General features: G+C 46.0%; 1 protein-coding gene across 2 annotated transcripts in view; it reads left to right on the forward strand.

The window, feature by feature from the left end:
• Window positions 1–22,306, forward strand: part of ulk1b (unc-51 like autophagy activating kinase 1) — a 102,924-nt gene that overhangs the window by 50,295 nt on the left and 30,323 nt on the right. For both annotated transcript variants that reach the window (XM_072587686.1, XM_072587685.1), the window contains exons 15-21: window positions 755–844; window positions 4,889–5,014; window positions 8,829–8,977; window positions 10,656–10,739; window positions 13,126–13,367; window positions 16,025–16,215; window positions 19,122–19,237. In XM_072587686.1, coding sequence (XP_072443787.1) covers window positions 755–844; window positions 4,889–5,014; window positions 8,829–8,977; window positions 10,656–10,739; window positions 13,126–13,367; window positions 16,025–16,215; window positions 19,122–19,237 — 998 coding nt within the window. The remainder of the gene's footprint in view (window positions 1–754; window positions 845–4,888; window positions 5,015–8,828; window positions 8,978–10,655; window positions 10,740–13,125; window positions 13,368–16,024; window positions 16,216–19,121; window positions 19,238–22,306) is intronic.

Raw genomic sequence — 22,306 nt, forward strand, 5'->3', positions numbered from 1 at the left:
AATGCCGCACTGTCGGAGGGTCAGTGCTGAGGGAGTGCCGCACTGTCAAAGGGTCAGTGCTGAGGGAGTGCCGCACTGTCAGAGGGTCAGTGCTGAGGAAGCGCCACACTGTCAGAGGGTCAGTGCTGAGGAAGCGCCACACTGTCAGAGGGTCAGTGCTGAGGGAGTGCGGCACTGTCAGAGGGTCAGTGCTGAGGAAGCGCCACATTGCAAGGAGGGTCAGGACTGATGGAGCGCCGCACTGTTGGAGGGCCAGTGCTGAGGGAGCGCCGTACTGTTGGAGGGTCAGTGCTGAAGAACCTGTGGGAATTTTTACTTTCTTATGAAACAGTATGTTGAGTGGCTTTTTGGCTGTTTGGTGGGGGTGAAACCTCCCATGCATCAGTTTTACAGAAGGGTAGGTCATGTCATTGTGTTCCTGCTCCCGAGAGAGTATTTAATCCTGCCATCACAACCCGGTGAATGACCTGCTTATTGTCACATTGCTGTTTGTGAGTGCTTGCTGAGGGTAAATTGGTTTGTCTATCTGCTGCATTACAATAGCGCCTCCATTTCAAATATTCTTCACTGCTGTAAAGTGCTTTGAGATGTCCGCTGGTTGTGAAAGGTGCTATGTGAATGCATATCTTTATTTTTAGTCAGTGTCTGCATTGAAAACCCTTGCGTTTCACTCGTTAGCATTACTCAGTTTCAGTGTCACTGTGATGCTCTGTTTTGTGTGTAATTCTCTCATTCTCTCCTGTCTGTTTACCAGTGGCTCAGTCCTGACCTCAGCAGGGTTAGCAAGTCACGGGAGACCATCATCCCCTTCTGGGTCGTGCAGCAGTTCACCAAGCCCTTCCGGGTAAGACCTCTGCCACGTTGGACAAATCCCAAGTTTTAGTAAGATTTCTTCCTGCCATATGAGTTTGCTGACATTTTCTCAAAAGCATTGCCCCAACTCCTGACATTTAACAAGTTAGAAATTTGCCAACGGTGTGTCTGCCAGGCATTTCAAATCTCACAGCTAAATTCTTAACAGTTTGTGTTCTTGGCTGTGTGGCTGAGTTCTTTAACTGAGCAGGTTTTTAATTGAATAGAATCCCTCCAGTGTAGAGACAGGCTATTCGGCCCATCAAGTCCACGCTAACTCTCTGAAGAGCATCACACTAGACTCACCCTCCCCTATCCCTGTCACCCTGCTTCCCATGGATAACACACCCATCCCTGGACACTACCGGCAATTTCCAATGGCCGATCCACCCTAACCTGCACATCATTAGACCGTGGGAGGAAACCCATGCAGACATAGGGAGAAGATGTAAACTCCGCATAGACGATTGCCTGTGAAGGCTAGAATTTAACCCAGGTCCCTGGCGCAGTGAGGCAGCAGTGCAAACCACTGAGCCTCTGTGTCACCCCTAGCATTAGGTACAATACCCTCTTGTCAACAATTCAGGGGATGGTATATTCAAACCACACCCAGTCACCTGATACAGTACTGAGGGAGAGACGGACTGTCGGCGGGTCAGTGCCAAGGGTGTGCCGCACTGTCGGTGGGTCAATGCTGATGGAGTTCTGCACTGTCTGAGGGTCAGTGCTGAGGGAGCACTACACTGTTGGGGGGTCAGTACTGAGGGGGTTCTGCACTGACAGAGCGTCAGTACTGAGGGAGTGCCGTACTGTTGGAGGGTCAGTGCCGAGGGTGTGCTGCACTGTTGGCGGGTCAGTGCTGAGGGAGCACTGCACTTGTTGTGGGGGTCAGTCCTGAGGGGGTGCCACACTGTTGGAGGGTCAGTGCTAAGGGAGTGCCGCACTGTTGGAGAATCAGTACTGAGGGAGTGCCGCACTGTCGGAGGGTCAGTGCTGAGGGAGTGCCGCACTGTTGGAGGGTCATTGCTGAGGGAGTGCCGCACTGTTGGAGAATCAGTACTGAGGGAGTGCCGCACTGTCGGAGGGTCAGTGCTGAGGGTGTGCCGCACTGTTGGAGGGTCAGTGCTGAGGGAGCGCTGCACTGTCAAAGGGTCAATGCTGAGGGAATACCGCACTGTCAGAGGGTCAGTGCTGAGGGAGTGCTGCACTGCTAGGAGGGTCAGTGCTGAGGGAGCGCCGCACTGTCAAAGGGTCAGTGCTGAGGGAATGCCGCACTGTCAGAGTGTCAGTACTGAAGGGGTGTTGCACTGTCGGTGATGTTGTTTTTGGGTAAGGCATTAGACTAATGCCCAGCTGCTGACTTCAGTTGAATGGAAAGATCCCACCCAAAGTTGTGAGGAATAGTGTGGAAGCTCTCACCAATGTCCTTGTCTATATTTGTCCCTGAACCTGATTCCCTAATGCTCTACAATCTGGTCATTTATTACATCAGTTTTTATGGAAGCTTAAAGTCATAGAGATGTACAGCACAGAAACAGACCCTTCTGTCCAACTCATCCATACTGACCAGATATCCCGAATTAATCCAGTCCCATTTGCCAGCACTTGGCCCATATCCCTCCAAACCCTTCCTATTCATGTCCCCATCCAGGTGCCTTTTAAATGTTGTATTTGTACAGCCTCCACCACTTCCTGTGGCAGCTCATTCGATACACATACCACCCTCGGTGTGAAAGAGTTGCCCCTCAGGTTCCTTTTAAATCTTTCCCCTCTCACTTTAAAGCTATGCCCCTCTAGTTTTGAACTCCACCACCGTGGGGAATACACCTTGTCTATTTATCCTATCCCTTCCCCCACACTTGCTGTGCATTTCCTACATGATAGCAGGTCACTGTACTTCAAGTGCATTCCGTTGGCTGGAACACGCTCTGAGGTTCTGTAAGGGGCTATGAATATTGAGGTATTTCTGCTCAGCATCTATGACTTAATTAACAATTAAGTGAATTATGAATAGCACTATTATTTTGTTGTGGTTCTGTTCGCCGAGCTGGGAATTTGTGTTGCAGACGTTTCGTCCCCTGTCTAGGTGACATCCTCAGTGCTTGGGAGCCTCCTGTGAAGCGCTTCTGTGATCCTTCATCCAGCATTTATAGTGGTTTGAATCTGCCGCTTCCGGATGTCAGTTCCAGCTGTACGCTGCAGTGGCCGGTATATTGGGTCCAGGTCGATGTGTTTATTGATTGAATCTGTGGATGAGTGCCATGCCTCTCGGAATTCCCTGGCTGTTCTCTGTTTGGCTTGTCCTATAATAGTAGTGTTGTCCCAGTCGTGAACACCAACTAGCCACGAAACGACATGACCAGCTATCCTTAGTAGCCACACACTCAGATGACAAGCAACATGAATTCGACTGGGACAACACTACTATTATAGGACAAGCCAAACAGAGAACAGCCAGGGAATTCCGAGAGGCATGGCACTCATCCACAGATTCAATCAATAAGCACATCGACCTGGACCCAATATACCAACCACTGCAGCGGACAGCTGGAACTGACAACCAGAAGCGGCAGATTCAAACCACTATAAATGCCGGAGGAAACATCACAGAAGCGCTTCACAGGAGGCTCCCAAGCACTGAGGATGTCACCTAGACAGGGGACGAAACGTCTGCAACACAAATTCCAAGCTCGGCAAACAGAACCACAACAACGAGCACCCGAGCTATAAATCTTCTCACAAACTTTGAACTTTGGGCGACACAGTGGCACAGTGGTTAGCACTGCTGCCTCACAGCGCCAGAGACCTGGGTTCAATTCCTGCCTCAGGCGACTGACTGTGTGGAGTTTGCACATTCTCCCTGTGTCTGCGTGGGTTTCCTCCGGGTGCTCCGGTTTCCTCCCACAGTCACAAAGATGTGCTGGTCAGGTGAATTGGCCATGCTAAATTGCCCGTAGTGTTAGGTAAGGGGTAGATATAGGGGTATGGGTGGGTTGCGCTTCGGCGGGTCAGTGTGGACTTGTTGGGCTGAAGGGCCTGTTTCCACACTGTAAGTAATCTAATCTAATCTATTATTTTGAACAGAGGACTGGATGGTTGGTATTATTGGGTTCCCTGACAATATACAGTCCTTGTGTCGTTGTAGTTGGCCGACCTCAGGACTCTTGCTTTGAGTTCTTAGGTCAACTGTTCTCTGTATTGCCCATCTTCGAGAACTCTGGAGGTAGACACTGACCTAACATTGCAAGAACTCACACCGTGAGCCCCCCTCCCATGGCTCTGTTACTGATGGAGTGTCATCCTGGGTTCTGACTACCCATCAGTAAGCAAAAGGAACCACTCCCACCCACATGGTGCCAGTGCAGAATTGTGAACAGGACTCCAGTCTCCACTCTCTGGCATCGGTTTGAACATATGGGTATTTGGGATAGGATCGGGAGGAGGCTATTTGGCTCCTGGAGCCTCACCCAACATTCAGTGCAGTCATGATTGATCATTACCTCATCTCCGTCTTCGTACGGGGTATCCCTTAGCTTTCTTCGTACCAACCTCCACCTTGAACACAACAATGTGCTGATCACCCACAGTCCTTGGAGGTAGAGAATGGTGAAGTTTCACTGCTCTCTGAATGAAGAAATTTCTCACCATCTCAGTCGTACACAGTCGCCCCATTCTCCTGAGAGTGTGACCCTGGGAAAGGCTGTTGGAGGTAGCTGGGAACGTGGAGTATTTGGATCCGCTGTGATCTTATTGGGTGGTGGAGCGGGCTCCAGGGACTGAGTGGCTCCTAATGGAAACAGGCTCTCGATCCAGGAGGAAACAATCTCACTGTGTCTGTGCTGGGAAGCTGCCAAAAAACCTTTAAGTTTCAGTGGGATCATCTCTCACCATTTTAGTTCCAGGGATATAGGCTCTGCCTATTCTGTCAGTGCAGTGATGAGCAGGAGTTCATGTAATGAGCGGTGCTGTATGATAAACCCTCCTGTTGCACCCTTTATAAGAACCTCATGACGTAAACTCTTCCTGTGCCTTGCAGCCGGCTGTGCCAGGAATCCGTCAGCACCTATGGAGACACTGTCCCTATCCCTGTGCCTACACAGATTCTCAATTACCAGCGAATAGAGCAGAACCTTCAGGCTCCAAAGGCCTGCAGCTCTCCAAGGTGAGTCCTCCCAGTGAGTGGCAGGAGCCTGTGTAACAAATGACCTGTGCTTCAAGCCAAAGCCCACTTCCGTCTGGCAGGAGCCTGGTCTTCCAGTGAAATCTGAGCTCGTTATACAGGTGAGAGTGAATTTACCAAACCATTCTGAAAGAAGTTCATATGGATCATATATTGGTACCAACGGGCTGTGTTCAAAAGGGTAAGGGAGACATTTTCATTCATTGCTCAGGGAACCATCATACCTGAGCTTTGTCCTTTTAGGATCTAATGGAGTGGAAACTGGGTGGGTTCTGTTAAGGAAGGCAGTCTCCTCTTGTTGCAAGAGTTGATGTTTGAGGAACACTTGGTGTATACAAGAGCATTGTAGGAGTTTAACTAGCTGACATCATATGGTTGATCAAAAGACCACCTTTGACCCCTGAGCTGTTGGCTGGCAAAGTTCTCTGGGTCAGAATGGGAGAAAACTACCCTCTGACCTCCAATTAGTCACCCCAGCCGGTAGACTTTTAGTTCAACTCAAATGGAACTGCCATGTATTGCCCCTCTCAAGTTGTCCTGACATGGTGGTCATATGATTTTGTGATCAGTCAATACCATTGCCCTTTCAGTTTCCAGATCTCTAAAATCCCACAGAGGACTGAGAAAACAGCACAGCACAGAAGGGAGCGATTCAGGCCATTGTGCATTTCGCTAGCTGTTTGAGAGAACAATTCTGTTAGTGCCAGTCCCCTGCCCTTTCCCCATAGTCCTGGAAATGTTTCCACTGTGAGCTCGTATCCAGTTCTCTGCTGCCAGCTCTTTGTGAGTCACCATATTTTCAAGCAGAGTGTTCCAGATCACAACAACCCCCTACACAGAAATATTCCCTGTGTCTCCCTGTGGCTTTAGAACAAAGAACAGTACAGCACAGCAACAGACCCTTCTGCCCAGCATTGTCTGCACTGACCATGGTGCCATTCTAAACTAATCCCATCTACCTGCCCATGGTCTATATCCCTCACACCTCACATCGTATCCCTCATTTCCCAGCCTGAGCACCTTCTGCCATGTTCTTGTCCCAAACCCCACACACTGGGCCTTGTTATCACATGGGCTGCTACCACACACAATCCATTGTTAGCCACTAACAGTCCCCATTAACAGCTATTCATTCTCCCAGACTGACCTTTATCGTTGACCAACTGGTTGTCTCTCTCTCTCTCTCCCTGGCCTCAATCTCCACTGATTAATGACACCAGCAACACATCCCCAACGTCTTCAAGAGATATACTATCCTTCTCCTGGGTACAATCAGTTCAGAAGAAAGGTCAGTAGATCTTTCACTCCACTTTCTCTCTGCTGAGTTTTTCCAGCACTACTGTTTTTGTCTGTTTTCCAGCATCTACAGTTCTTTGGTGTTGTTTGTCTGTATCCCTGTACTCCCTGTCTGATCATGTGTCTGTCTAAATCCCTCTTAAACATTGCTATCATGTCTGCCTCTGACACCTGCCCCTGGCAGTGCTTTCCAGACACTCACCACCCTCTGGGTAAAATGCTTGCCTCACACATCTCCTTTAAGTGCTCCCCCCCTCACCTTAAACCTATGTCCCTGGGTAAAAGGCTCCCAACTATCCACCCTATCCATGCCTCTCATAATGTTATAGGCTTCTGTCAGGTCATCTCCTCAGCCTCCCATGCTCAGGTGAAAACAAATTCTAGATTAGAGTGGTGCTGGAAAAGCACAGCAGTTCAGGCAGCATCTGAGGAGCTGAGAAGGGCTTTTGCCCAAAACGTCGATTTTCCTGCTCCTCGGATGTTGCCTGACCTGCTGTGCTTTTCCAGCACCACTCTAATCTGGAATCTGGTTTCCAGCATTGGCAGTCCTTGTTTTTACCTCTGGTGAAAACAATCCAAGTTTATCCAATCTCTCCTTATAGCTAATATACTGCAATCTAGACAGCACCCTGGTCAACCTCTTTTGCACCGTCTCCACCTCCTCCTATGGCGCGGCACCAGAACTGCACACAATACTTTAGGTGTGGCCAAAGTAAATTTTTATATAGCTACAACACGACTTGCCAATTTTTATCTTCAATGCCCCGACCAATTAAGGCAGCCTTCTCTATCACCTTATCCCCTTGTGTTGCCACTTGCAATCATTTGAATATTTGAGTATTTGGGATAGTATCAGGAGAAGGCTATTTGGCCCCTGGATCCTAACCCAACATTCAATGCAGTCATTCCAAGATCCTGTTTGTATCAATGTTCTGAAGGGGCCTGCCTTTTCCTCTTGCATTTGGTCCTCCAAAATGTATCACCTCACACTTAGAATCATACAGTGCGGAGGAGGCCTTTCAGCCCATCGAGTCTGCACTGACACATGAGAAACACCTGACTTTCAACCTAATCCCATTGACCAGCACATGGCCCATAGCCCTGAATGTTATCATGTGCCAAGTGCTCATCCAGGAATGTTTTAAACGATGTGAGGCAACTCGCCTCTACCACCCTCCAGGCAGTGCATTCCAAGCCGTCACCATCCTCTGTGTAAATCCCTAAACCTCCTGTCCCTCACCTTGACCCCATGCTCCCTCGTGACTGACCCTTCAACTCGGGGGAACGGCTGCTCTTTGTCCACCCTGCCTATGCCCCTCACAATCTTGTACACCTCAATCAGATGGCCTTTCGGTCTTATGTGCTCCAATGAACAGAACCCAAGCCTATCCAAACTTTTCTCATCACTTATATTTTCCATCCCCAGTAGCAACCTGCTGAATCTGCAGTTATTTAACAGAGACCACACTTGCTATAGTGCCACTTGTTCCAGACCATATTTAAAGCTCTCTCATGGGATGTGGCTGTCACTACTGGGCCAATATTTGATACCTATCCTTTGAATTGAGTGATTTGCTAAGCCCATTGCAGGGGACAGATAGGAGTCACACACAGACCAGGTAAGGATGGCTGATGTTCTTCCCGAAATGTCTGGCGGAATATTTCATGAATTCTTCACCGAGAGGGTTGTGAATCTGTGGAATCCCCTGCCCAGTGAAGTAGTTGAGGCTTCCTCACTGAATAGTTTTAAAGCTAATATCAGTCATTTTTTGAAAAGTAAAGGAATGAAGGGTTAGGTGGGAGGGTGGGTAAGTGGAGCTGAGGCCACAAGAAGATCAGCCATGATCTGACTGAATGGTGGAGCAGGCTCGATGGGCCAGGCCGCCTACTCCTGCTCCTAATTCTGATGTTCTAATCCCATGAGAGAGCTTTAAATATGGTCTGGAACAAGTGGCACTATAGCAAGTGTGGTCTCTGTTAAATAACTGCAGATTCAGCAGGTTGCTACTGGGGATGGAAAATATAAGTGATGAGAAACGTTTGGATAGGCTTGGGTTCTGGTGAAGTTTTGGGATGAAGATGAGAATTAAGCAGTAAGCTTTTAATAATCTGAGATGCACGCCACTGGAAACAGATAAAATAGCAACTTTCACAAAGAATGGGATGAACAGTTGAAGAGGAGAGAAGTGCAGGGTTCTGCAAAGTAATAGGGGGACTAATTGGATAACTCTTTCAAAGCTGGGCAGAATGGGGGTATGATGGGCAGAGTGGCCGCTTCTGCGCTGCATAGCTCCATCAGTTCCTCATGTTGCCATTGAAAGATCCGGGTGGTGAACAGGGAACCCAGACAACTAGCCACACTGTCTTCATTTTATTCCCTGACATTCCAAGTGGATGGAATCACTGTTGAGAGTGATACTTCAGGATTCAAAGTCTAAGGGAAGACAAAACTTCTTCAGTTCCTTGTCTGACTCAGAGTTACATTTGTTTATCCCCTCAGGTCTGGAAGGGTTCGAAGGCCGAGCAATACCAGTCACTTGGGTTTCAGCAGGACAGGGGCATCCTCTCCACATCCTGGAGAACAGCCATCAACACCATTTCGAAGATTGTCTTCCGGAAACTTGAAACCTTTCTTGCTGTCACCACAAGGTAGGCCATGGTTAGAATCCGGAGCCTTGACATGGATAATCAGTGGGTTCAAAATGCTCAGGGGGCAATAGGAACATAGGAACAGGAGTAGGCCATTCAGTCCATCGAGCCTGTTCCACCACTCAATGAGATCTTGGCTGATTTGTGGCTTAATTCCTGCCTTTGGCCCATATTCCTTATTATTACCAGTTTGCTTAACAAAGATATACCCGTCTCAGATTTAAAATTAACAACTGATGCAGCATCCACTGCAGTTTGTGGAAGAGAGTTCCAAACCTCTCCCACTCTTTGTGTGTCGAAGTGCTTCCTAACATCTCTCCTGAACGCTCTGGCCCTCGTTCCCAGACTGTGCCCCTAGCTCTAGAATCCCCAACCAGTGGAAACAGTTTCTCTTTATCTGTCCATGTTTTTTCTGTTAATATTTTGAAGGTTTTGATTAGAGAAACTACTCCTCCTACTCCTACGCCTACTCCTTCGAGAAAACATGCCTAATATGTGTAATTTCTTTTCATAACGTAACCCCTGAGGTCCCGGTATCATTCCTGTAAACCTACAGTGTACTCCCTTCAAGGACAATCTCTCCTTCCTAAGGGGTGGGGCCCAGATCAGCTCACAGTGCTCCGAGTGAGGTCTAACCAGGGTTCTGTATAACTGTAGCATAACCCCTGCATCCTTGTACTCCAATCCTCTCTATATAAAGGCCAGCACTCCAATCAGTTTTCTGAGTGTCTCCAACAGTGTTCGGGTCAGTGTTCCAACAGGTTCAGTAAACATGGGCTGGATTTTACCACCTGGCAAGGAGTTGAGGGTGGGAGGGAGCATGGAGGAACCAGTGATGGGAAGATGTGGGGGAAGAGTCCTTGCACCTGGAGGCAAACTGAGTGACTTTAATGTTTGTTGGATCAGCAGCAAGCTATGGGGCTGTGGTCTGAGTCTGAAGCTGCTCAGTAAACCTTGATGTCTCCCATCAAACCCATTGTGGAGGGTATCTCCTTATCATGGCACTCTGTCACCCACGGTAGCAATGGCGTGGCTTGCCTTCGGTCACTCTATGCCTACCCCCTCACAAGATTGGCCCCCGGGCCACAACAACCCATTGTCCCCTCTCAGGACAAGTATTTCTTCCACGTGCAATCACAGCATTGTGCACTGCTCCTGATGGTGTCCTCTGTGGGGTAGGGGAGTAGACCACTGTCAGTGTTATCACACCCACCCACCCCCGAGCCGTCTTCCAACCTCCAAATCACAGCGAGAGGCTGCATAGAGGAGAGGTCCTGAGAGTCACCGATCACTCAAATGCATTCTCCACCTCAAACCTTCAAGTCATTCTCCAAACCTTCTCATGAGAATCACCCCCCCTTCCCCCACCCTCAACTGCTCGTCAACAACCCCTCCCACCAAGTTAAAGATTCACCCTGCTCTTCTAGAATTCAAGCTTAGGGCTAGGGTTCTAGCTGCAAAAATAATCATATTGTGAGGGGGTTAATATACATTTCATTCTGTACTATACGACCAGTGCTACTGTTCTTAAACATTCACTGATGGGACTTCACAACGAAACGTTAAGGATTGTGATGGCGCATGAACTAAAATGTTTATTACTGTTTTCCTCGTGCCACTGAGTAATTTTTCTCAAAATTCACAGCCCTGGTCATGTTTTCTTTTTTCTGTGTTCAAGTTGGCACAATCCCTGAGCAACTGGATCAATTTGCTAGCGCCACTCCTATTGGAACAGAGACACGGGTTAGACACACCTCACCAGGTGAGCAAGTCCCTCAGCTGTCAATCTCATTGGCAGAGGATTTCATAGATTACTCTCAGGATACTTTCCAAGATTCTAAGTTTCTCTTTTAGAGCCAAGCAGATAGGTGGCCACACTGATTGGTATTGTGCATCAAGATAGGGTTAATGAATGACCTAATAATGAAAGCATCCAAAGGAAGCAACACAATTAAATTTTATGTTCAGCTTGACAGAGATAACAGTGAATCTAAGACTAGTATTTTAAACTTATATGCAGACAATGATGAGGGCATGGAAGCAATGTTGGCTGAAGTCAGCTGGCAACTTCAGTTGAAGAATTGGATAGGAGAGAAACTGTGGCAGGGATATTTCAGAATAGGTAGGACAGATACATTCCACTGAGAAAATAAACTTCTAAGGCGAGGACCCACCGTCCTGGTATCAAAATTAAAGGAAAAATATATAATTGCGCAAAAATAGGTGGCAGGTCAGAAGATTAGACAGAATATAAAGAATGTCTAAAAAAAATTAATATGGAGGGAAAATTAGAGAACAAGAGAAAGCAAGCTAGAAATAGAAAAATAAATAGTAAGAGCTTCTATAACTATTGTGGAAATAAGCTAATAAAGTGAGCATAGCTCCGATAGGAAGTGATTTGGGAAATTAGTAATGGATTATAAAGGTAATGGCAAAAGAATTGAACAAATATTTTCATGATAGGGATATAAGTAGCAGCCCAGAAGTAGCTACATATCAAGAAATGTAAGTGATGGAAGAAGGCAAGAAAGCTACACTCTCCCAGGGGAGTGATACAGAGCAAACCTTTTGAGCTGTGGGCTAATGAGGTCCAGGTCCAAGTAGACAATACCCAGAGATTTTGAAAGAAGCAGTTTGTGAGATGGTTGATGTATTGGTTTTAATTTTGCAAAGTCCCCTGGTTTCAGGGAAGGTTCCCTTGGATTGTAAAATGGTGAATGTAGCTCCTTTACTTAGAGGGGAGAGAGAAATCAGGAAACTACAGACTAATTAACATCTGTCATAAGGAACATGGTCAAAGCTATTCATAAAGACATTATGACAGGGCACTTCAACAAATTCCAGTAATCAGGCAGAGTCGACATGGTTTTGTGAAAGGGAAATCTTGTTTAACCAATGTATTAGAGATTTTTAAAGAATTTGCAAATGTACTGTGGATAAAGATGGAACCAATGGGTGTACAAACTTACATTTCCGTGAAGCATTTGTTAAGGTGACACATCAAAGGTTACTGCAGAAAATAAAAACTCACATGTGAAGGATAACATGATGGCATGGAGAGAAGATTGGCTAGCTAACAGCAAACAGAGTTGGTATAAAAGGGTCAATTTTTGCTTGGCAAAGTCAGTGCTGGACCATTACATTTTCAATAAATGACTTGGATGGACAGACTGCGTGTCAAGTCGCTAAATCTGCTGATGACCAAATGATAGGTAGGAAAGGGACTAAAGGGATAGAGGTAGGGCAATGATTAGGCAAATAGAGGGAAATGCAACTTCGCTGTTTGGCAGGATGAATAAAGAAAAATATATTATCTGGATGGTGAGGGATTGCAAAGCTCTGAAATGTGGAAGGAACTGATTGTCCTAGTGAATAATTACAAAAAGTTGGAATGCAGATACTGCAAGTAATTGGAAAATTAATAGAATGTTATTGGTTATTGCGAGTGGAATCGAATACAAACATAGGCACATTATAGGCTGGGGCTATTTTCCCTGGAGTGCAGGAGGTTGAGGGGTGACATAATGGACGTTTATAAAATCACGAAGGGCATAGCTAAGGTGAACAGGAAAAGTCTTTTCTCTAGTGTAGGGGAGTTCAAAACTAAAGAGCATAGGTTTAGGGTGAGACGAGAAAAATTTAAAAGGGACCTGAGGGGCAGCTTTTTCACGCAGAGGTTGGTGCGTGTGTGGAATGAGCTGCCAGATGAAGTGGTGGAGGCTTGGTACAATTGCAACATTTAAAAGGCATCTGGATGGGTATATGAATAGGAAGGGTTTGGAGGGATATGAGCCAGGTGCTGACAAATGGGACCAGATTGTGCTGGGATATCTGGTCGGCATGGACAGGTTGGACCAAAGGGTCTGTTTCTATGTTGTACATCTCTGTGGCTCTATAACAGCACCTTGTGTGGCCCTATACTCAATGAACTGTGATAGCTCACCAGCACCTTGTCAAGGGGCAATTAGGGATGGGCTATAAAGACTATCAACACCCAAATCCCCTGAACGAATAAAAAGGTGGCCCAAAAGTCTGCTCCTACCAGAGATCTCACCATTTTACTGTGTCACCGCCATACTGTTGCTATGAGGCTGTGTTAAATGTGGGCCGTTTTGAGCTAATGGATTGATTTCCCCTGTTACAAACAGGCCTTTTCCTGACAGAGCCACACCAGCAGCGCGGCTTGAGACCCAGATTACACAGCGCTCCGAATCTCTCGGACACACACCAGTGTCAGCAGAAGATGAGGAAACAGTACTCTGAGCCGATGGTGACCTATATGCCACACAGCCAGCTCCTGCAGCCTTGCAGACAGATGAGATCCTCTCCCAAACTCTCGGAATTAATTCAGCGGAGTCCACTCCCAACCATCGTGGGATCCCCGACAAAGGTAACGCCCAATTGGAAAACTCTGTTTCACTGTAAATTAGGTCATCTCTTCCTAAAACATTTCTGCATCTCCGTCCATAGCGGCTGCCGGAACTGCTGAGTATTCTCCAGCAGTTTCTGTTATTATTTCAGATTACCAACACTATACTGTTTAGCTTTCCTTCTTAATATTCAACATGTCGAGGTGCTGGTGTTGGACTAGGGTGGACAAAGTCAGAAGTCACAGTGCACCAGGTTATAGTGCGACAAGTTTATTTGAAATCACACAAGTTTTCAGAACGTTGGACTATAACCTGGTGTCATGTGACTTCTGAAATAATAGGCAAGGCTGGAGAGAGTGACTGGTGTAGATTAGTCAGCACAGACTCAATGGGCTGAAGGACCTCTTCTCTGCTGAATGATTTCTATACAAATTGTGCCATTAATGTTGCTAAGATATTGATTTAAAAAGGAAGCCTTGCATTTTGTTTGTGCTTTTCAAAATCTCAAAGACATCCCACTGCACTTTGCAGCCAGTGCAGTACCTGTGCTGTCACTGTTGTAATATAGCAAACCTGGCAGTCAGCAATGCACAGCAAGATCCCACAATCAGCAGTGGGATAACGATCAGATACCCTGCTTTTACTAATGTTGGTTCTATCCTTCTTTAACTTCCTGGACGCCCCCAAACTGTCTAATCGAAATCATTTATCAGTTTTGACACAACCTAGCCTGATTGCCATTGTTTCACAGAATTCAACTGTATGACAAGAAGGGTAAGGCAAATTGAGTTTTCTTCTCCTCTCTTTATAAGCAGAGTTTTCATTTCAAAAAGAATTCTTCTTTCTTTTCCCTTTTATTCTCCCCCGGGGCCCACTGTTGGTGCAATCCATTTTAAAATGATCCTCAGCAAACCCTTTCGAGTTAAAACAGAAAAATGGTTTATTCACAGATTCGAACCTGGGGGATGGTTATTGTAGCACATACTCACAAACAGGCTTTCAAGGAAGAAACAAGAAAAAGGGGAAAAGGGAAGAAGTTAAATTCCAGCAAACATAAAAATTGAAGATGTATGCATTAATTCACAAGATTTTTGGTTGAGTCCAGAAAATTGCTGTTCAGGGTTGGTTCCTATTCCTTAGGAGTTCATGTTGAGGTGGATTCTCTTTAGCTGAATTTGCAGAATTCCTTTTCCAAGTTGGCATTGTGTCGAGCACTGCTGCCTTTTAGCGCCAGGGACCTAGGTTTGATTCCATCTCCTGGGGTGGTGTAGTCCAGAACTAGAGGGCACAGGTTTAGGGAGAAAGGGGAAAGATTTGAAAGGGACTTAAGGGACAGCTTTTTCACACAGAGGATAGTGCATTTATAGACTGAGCTGCCAGAGGAAGTGGTGGAGGCTGGTACAATTACAGCATTTAAAAGGCATCTAGATGGGTATATGAATAGGAAGGGTTTAGAGGGATATGGGCCGGATGCTGGCAAATGGGGCTAGATTAGGTTAGGATATCTGGTTGGCATGGATGAGTTGGATCGAAGGGTCTGTTTCCGTGCTGTACATCTCTGTGACTCTATGACTGTGGAGTTTGTACACTCTCCCTGTGTCTGCATGAGTTTCCTCTGTGTGCTCCGATTTCCTCCCACACTCCAAAGATGTCCAGGTTAGGGTAGATTGGCCGTGCTAAATCACCATAATGTTAGGTGGGTTTGCCATGGTAAAGGTGGAAATAGGGTGAGGGTCTAGGTGGGATGCTCTTTGGAGGGTTGTTGCAGACTCAATGGGCCAAATGGCCTCTATGCATACTGTTGGGATTCTATGAGCTTTGAAGGCATAAGAATATGAGGTTGGTTCACTTTTCAGATGAATGGAGAATTTCTTCAGGTTTTGAACTCAATGCCTGCTCTGATTATGGCCTTATTTCCCCTTTCCTGTCTGTTTCCCCCTATCCCTTCGCTGCAGGGTTGGCAACTCCTGACAGGGAGAGGAGCCAGAGGATTCGGGTGCAGGTTTGAGTGAGGGGAGAACAAGTTAGTGATGGGCTGCAGGGCAGCGCAGCAGAGACAAGGGGACAGTGAGCAGCTTTCCCCAGAGGGAGATGAGACCAGATACAGACTGCGCGGGGAGGGGAGCCTGCTGTGTCAGGCAAACGTGGAGTTGGAGGTTTTGCACCAGAGCCCCATTTGTTTCTGGTATCACCATGGATCCCTGTTGGGACTTGATCTTTGATCCATGTAGAAATCACAACATTAATCAATGAAATCCAAGGCTCAACAAATTGTAAAATCACAGAGCGTTGAAGTTGTGTAGGTTGTTAATGAGGAGAAGGGGTTGGTTTAGCATAGTTGGCTGGATGGCTGGTCCTGTGATGGAGATTGATACCAACAGCATAGGTTCAGTTCCCAAACTAGTTGAGGATTACCACAAAGGATTCAACCTCCTCCCCACCCCCCCCCCCCCCCCCCCCCCCCACCCTTGCCTGAGGCATGGTGACCCTCAGATTAAACCATCATCCAATCATTCATCTCTCTGCATCTAATAAGCTCCCTGTTGAACTGTGACAACTTTACCTTCCCTTTATATGAAAATCCTAGGTTTACAGAATCATGTGCCCTTTATTGAAAACTATGTTAAAAAGTCTTGAACTGGACAAAACTGTAAACTCCATGATGTTGTTTTTGCAGGTTCGGCCTCCTTTCGAATTCTCTGAGCCGCCTGGCTCTCCTAACCTAGTCACCTTGCTCACTCACCAGGGACTCTCCCTGACTCCAGCTCCAGTTCGCAACAGGACAGTGCCAACTCTGACCCCCCTCCAGAACCAGCACATCAACGTCGGACTCAAACCTGTCGATGAGATGAAGGGACCGTTTGGCAGGTTTGTAAATTAACCCTAACCAGCAGCTGAACAGCCACAGTCCCTATAAAATCAGACCAGGCCACAAAGGTGATGATGTGACACTAGTAAAAGACACATTCAGGTCTCATGTTCTTCCCTCACCAGCAGAGAATGATCAATACTTTATACAGAATTCCCAAGACTGTATAACACTGAATCAGGCCATTCAGCCCAACTCATCTGTATTGGTACTTATGCTGTGCACAAACTTCCTGCCAACCTCTTCTCATTCTGTCAGCATTCTCTTCTAATCCTTTGTTCCCTGAGCACCTGTCCCTTAAATGTGACTACACCAACTGCCTCAACTATTCCCTATGGTAGCAAGTTCGACATTCACATCACTGTCTCTTGATATAAAAATAAATTCCTGAGTTCTTTCCAGGATTGTTAGGTGAATGTCCTTGTATATTCCTCATGGTTATGAGAAGACAAGAAGTAGAGGTGAAAACTTGATTTTTTTCAGGACGGACTTGTGTGTGTTATTAATGTTGAAGAGTGAGCCAATGAGCATTTCCCACTATGATAATGACCTCATATAGATTCACAGCTCAGGATCTTTAAGGAGTAAGATCAAACATTCAGGCCCTCCTCATTGTCTCTGTACCAATGCCCACCATTCCTTTTTTAATGCATTCATGGGATGTAGGTGTTGCTGGCTAAACCAGCATTTATTGCCTATCCCTAATTGCCCAGGGGGCAGTTGAGAGTCAGCCATATTGCTGTGGCCTGGAGTCACGTGCAGCTCAGATTAGGTAAGGATGGCAGTTTCCTTCTCTAAAGGACCAGACGGATTTTTCCTGACAATCAACAATCGTTTCATTCAATTCTTAATTCCAGAATTTTGTTAGATTCAAGTTCCAAATGTTGGATTTGAATCCAGGTCCCCAGAACATTATGTGGGTCTCTAATTAATACTGTAGTGATAATATCACTAGACCATCGCCTCCTTATATTTGCGTAACCTGTAACTGGTTACTAACATGCAGTAAACCATTTCCCGTCCAAAACAAGAGACTTTTCTGATTGGACCAGTCAGTGGTCTAATTTGTCTGTATCCTATGAGACCATACAGGTGCCTATCCTGAAAGAAAATGGTGACAGAAAACTCACCCAACAGTTCAGTCCAAGCTCTGATTAACTACAAATACAACTGTAGTTGGGTGTTGTGATGAGTAGAGCTTAATGGTCTGAATGGCCTCCTCCATTCATAGAATCAGAGTCCCTACAATGTGGAAAGAGGCCATTCAGACCATCGAGTCCATACTGACCCTCTGAAGAACATTCCACCCTTCCCACTCTCTTACCCTACATATACCTCGATAGAAGTAAATCAGTCATTAATTTAATGGTGAGTATTTTTAATTGGGAACTTGTGGGAAGTGGCCAGCACAGGTAAGGCTTGCACTTATTACCTATGCCTTGGACTTTGCGATTTGTTCAGCCATTTAAGAGTTGGCAGTTTTGTTAAAGGGTATTAGTGACCAGATGACTTTGTACAACATTCATCCAACTCCAGATGTATTGACTGTATTAGACTCCTTCAGCTGCACATTGTGGGATTTTAACTCACATCCCAAGAGCAGCAGCCTGGTTCACTAATCCGCTGATATTCCCACTACACCACCATCTTCCCCGGTGCTGCTGAATGCCTGGAGAGAGGTTTTCTTTTGTTAATTCGGATCCGCTGCTGACCATTATTGCATAATATTGCACAAAAGAGAATTGGAGAAGCAATGTAAATAAACTTTTAAAATGAGGAAGGATTTTGATAAAAAGAAAAATGGGAAGAAACTGTTCCCCTTTGTAGCAGGATTGGTAATCAGAGGATGCACATTGAAGATATTTGGTGTAGTTACATGAATGGACAGGAAAAGCTATGGTTGATCTCCTAAGATAAGGTTAAGAGGAGATTTAATGGAGACGTTTAAAATGTTGAAGGGTCTAGGTAGATTAAATAAACAGGACTTTTGTCCAATGTCTGAAGAATGATGAGAACACCACCCCCTGCAAGTTCCCCTCCAAGCCACTCCCCATCCTGACTTGGAAATATATCACCGTTCCTTCACTGTCACTGGATCAAAATCCAGGAATTCCCTCCCTCAGGGCATTGTGGGTCCGCCTACAGCATATGAACTGCAGCGGGTCAAGAAGGCAGCTCCCCTTCTCAAGAGGAAAACTAGGGACGGGGCAATAAATGCTGGGCCCAGCCAATGATGTCCATGTCCCAATGGCTGTGGGCCTAATTGATAACGCCAGCATTTGTTGTCCCTTCTCAATGGCCCTTTAACTGGGTGGCTGGCTAGACCATTTCAGACTGCAGTTGAGTCACCCACATTGTTGTGGGTCTGAAGTCACATGTAGGCCCAACTGGGGAAAGACAGTAAATTTCTTTCCCTAATGAAGCAGATAGGTGTTTATAACAATGGTCACCGTTGAGCAAATATATTTTTTGTGTAAAAAAATCCAGCCTCTTGTTGAATTCAAATTTCTCTATGATGGGACTTGAACCTATATCACTAAGATATTAGTCAAGAACTTGAATTATTAGTCCAGTAACACCACTACTGCCTGTATATTGTGTAACCAGGTTTACAGTGACTTACACACAAGACAGATGCAGTATGAGGGGTTTTATTTTACGTAGTGAGTGCTGAGGATCTGGAGTGCACTGCCTGAGACTGTGGTGGGCAGTAGAGAGATTATAGTTTCAGACAATGAGTCAAACATCCATCTGGTCAAATGAAATGTTCTTGAAGCAAAGGAAGCCTGTGATTATTCTCTGATGTATTGCTTCCTCTGATGTTGAATGAATGTGTGAGAAGGATGGGGAAGATGTTACCAAGGATAATGTATCTTGTGCTCCAAATGCTCATGAATTTCCTCAGGTCTCTCAGCGCTGGCAAACTGTCTGATCTACTGCTGAAGGCGGCATTTGGGGGACCCAACTTGGACCCTGTCAGCTACGATAGCCTGAACACCGAGAAACCAATGGATGTAACAGGTAGGGAGTCCCAAGTATCTGCTCATAAGAAGCTGTCTCCAGGCATCCGTTTTAACTTGAGCTGCAGGATGTAACTTGCGGATTCTTGCATGATCTGAAGAGCTCTGCTGTTCTTGGCTGGGCATTCGTCAACCGAGATCCTGGTCCTCTGTATCTCACTACCTCCTTCAAACCTCTCCTTGCACCAAGCCTTCAGGTGACCCATCCCTAATGGCTCCTCATGTTGCTTGTTGTCTGTATTTTGCCTGGTTCCACTCCAGTGGAACATCTAGTATGTGAAAGGTGCCATATAAATTCAGGAGTTGTTGAGCATCAGGTTGAAAGTGAAACAGTCTGACCTGGCATTTTCTGTTCCTACCGGTGTGTGCCGGTTTCAGAGTTTTGGCTTTGGTTCCATTTCTTCAAGGTTAAAACACTGGATTTTATAACATTTTCAACTGGCTTCCCCAACTACCAACAAATCACACATACTTGTACACACAAGTGCATGCACGCACACTCACACATACACTGTCACACATACACTGTTACACACACACACACACACACTCACACATACATGCACACGCACACACACTCTCACACATACACACACACACTCTCTCATAACAGACACATACACACACTCTCACACATAACACTCACACTCGCACACATGCACTCTCTCATACACACACACAGGTGCAGACACACACTCGCTGTCACACGCACACTTATACACACAGGTACACACACACACACACACTCACTCTGTCACACGCACACTCTCATATGTACACACACACACAGGTGCAAACATCCAAACTCTCTTACACACACACTCTCATACATACAGCTTTCACACACTCTCTCACACACACACATACACTCACACACACACACACACACACACAGAGTCTCAAACACACATTCTCTCAAACACACTGTCACACACACACTCTTGTACGCACACACTCTCACACAAACGCACTCTATCTCACACACACATTCTCACTCACTCTCTCTCTCTCTCTCTCTCACGCACACACACATATTCAGACACACTTCCATGCATTCAAATGCTCGTACATGCAGACATGCATACAGTTGAACACGCATACACATGGTACAGATTTTACGCACACAGACACTTAGATACATAGATATGCAAACATTGACACTGTTGTACATTCAAGCACACATATACACACAATCACACACTCTAGTACACTTACTCAGTCATGCACATCACACAAACACTGAAAGACTGGCCAGGCTTGGTGGGTTTTTTCCCTCACTATTCTGGATTTATTGGGAATAAGACACTGTCACAGAGAAACAGAGGAGTCGCGAATTCTCCAACAGTTTCTCAATGTTTATATGTTCTCTGGAGTTTAGGAAAATGGAAGATGATCTCATAGAAACGTAAGCCATTTTAAACGGGTTAGAATGAGTAGATGCAGGAATTATGAGTCCATTTGGCTGTGGGGTCTATAACTGGGCACGCTCTTGGCAGAAGGACAGGTGATGAAGAGTGAGATGAGGAGAAAAGTCTTCACTCAGAGCATGGTGAGTCTTTGGAATTCTGTATTCCAGAGGGATGTGGTGGCTGAGTAGGTTCAAAAGAGAGGTTGAGAGATTTGTATATGGACTTCAGTGAGGCATTCGACAGTGTTCCACATGGTCAGCAAGTTTATATCTCATGGAATACAGGGAGAACTAGCCATTTGGATACAGAACTGACTCAAAGGTAGAAGACAGAGGGTAGTGTGGAGGGTTATTTTTCAGACTGGAGGCCAGTGACCAGTGGAGGGCCACAAGGATCAATGCTGGGTTCCATGCTTTTTGTCATTTATATAAATGATTTGGATGCGAGCATAAGAGGTACAGTTAGTAAGTTTGCAGATGACACCAAAATTGGAGGTGTAGTGGACAGCGAAGAAGGTTTACCTCAGATTACAACAGGATCTGGACCAGATGGGCCAATGACTGAGGAGTGGCAGATGGAGTTTAATTTAGATAAATGTGAGGTGCTGCATTTTGGGAAAGCAAATCTTTGCAGGACTTATACACTTAATGGGAAGGTCCTAGGGAGTGTTGCTGAACAAAGAGACCTTGGAGTGCAGGTTCATAGCTCCTTGAAAGTGGAGTCGCAGGATAGTGAAGAAGGTGTTTGATATGCTTTCCTTTATCGGTCAGAGTATTGAATGCAGGAGTTGGGAGGTCATGTTGCAGCTGTACAGGACATTGGTTAGGCCGCTGTTGGAATATTGCGTGTAATTCTGGTCTCCTTCCTATCGGAATGATGTTGTGAAACTTGAAAGGGTTCAGAAAAAATTTCCAAGGATGTTGCCAGGGTTGGAGGGTTTGAGCTACAGGGGGAGGCTGAACAGGCTGGGGCTGTTTTCCCTGGAGCATCGGAGGTTGAGGGGTGACCTTATAGAAGTTTATAAAATGATGAGTGGCGTGGATAGGATAAATAGACAAAGTATTTTCTCTCAGGTGGGGGAGTCCAGAAGTTGGGGCATAGGTTTAGGGTGAGAGGGGAAAGACATAAAAGAGACCTAAGGAACAACTTTTTCACGCAGAGGGTGGTACGTGTATGGAATGAGCTGCCAGAGGAAGTGGTGGAGGCCGGTACAATTGCAACATTTAAAAGGCATCTGGATGGGTATATGAATAGGAAGGGTTTGGAGGGATATGGGCCAGGTGCTGGCAGGTGGGACTAGATTGGGTTGGGATATCTGTTCGGCATGGATGGGTTGGACAGAAGGGTCTGCTTCCGTGCTGTGCCTCCCTGTGATTATGACTATGACTCGTTAGTCATGACATTGCTGGATACGGGGCTAGTGTGGGAATATGTTGTTGAGATAGATAATCAGCTATGATCTAGCATTTGGAATATTGTGAGCAATTTTGGGCTCTGTATCCAAGGGAGGATGTGCTCATGTTGGAGGGGGTTGTGAGGAGGTTTACAATAATGAACCCGGGGATGAAGGGTTTGTCATATGAGGAGTGGTTGAGGACTCTGGGTCTGTACTAGATAGAGTTTAGAAGGATGAGGAGGTATTTGATTGAAGCTTACAAAAT

This window comes from Chiloscyllium punctatum, chromosome 17, assembly GCF_047496795.1.
Source record: "Chiloscyllium punctatum isolate Juve2018m chromosome 17, sChiPun1.3, whole genome shotgun sequence".
Lineage (NCBI taxonomy): Eukaryota > Metazoa > Chordata > Chondrichthyes > Orectolobiformes > Hemiscylliidae > Chiloscyllium > Chiloscyllium punctatum.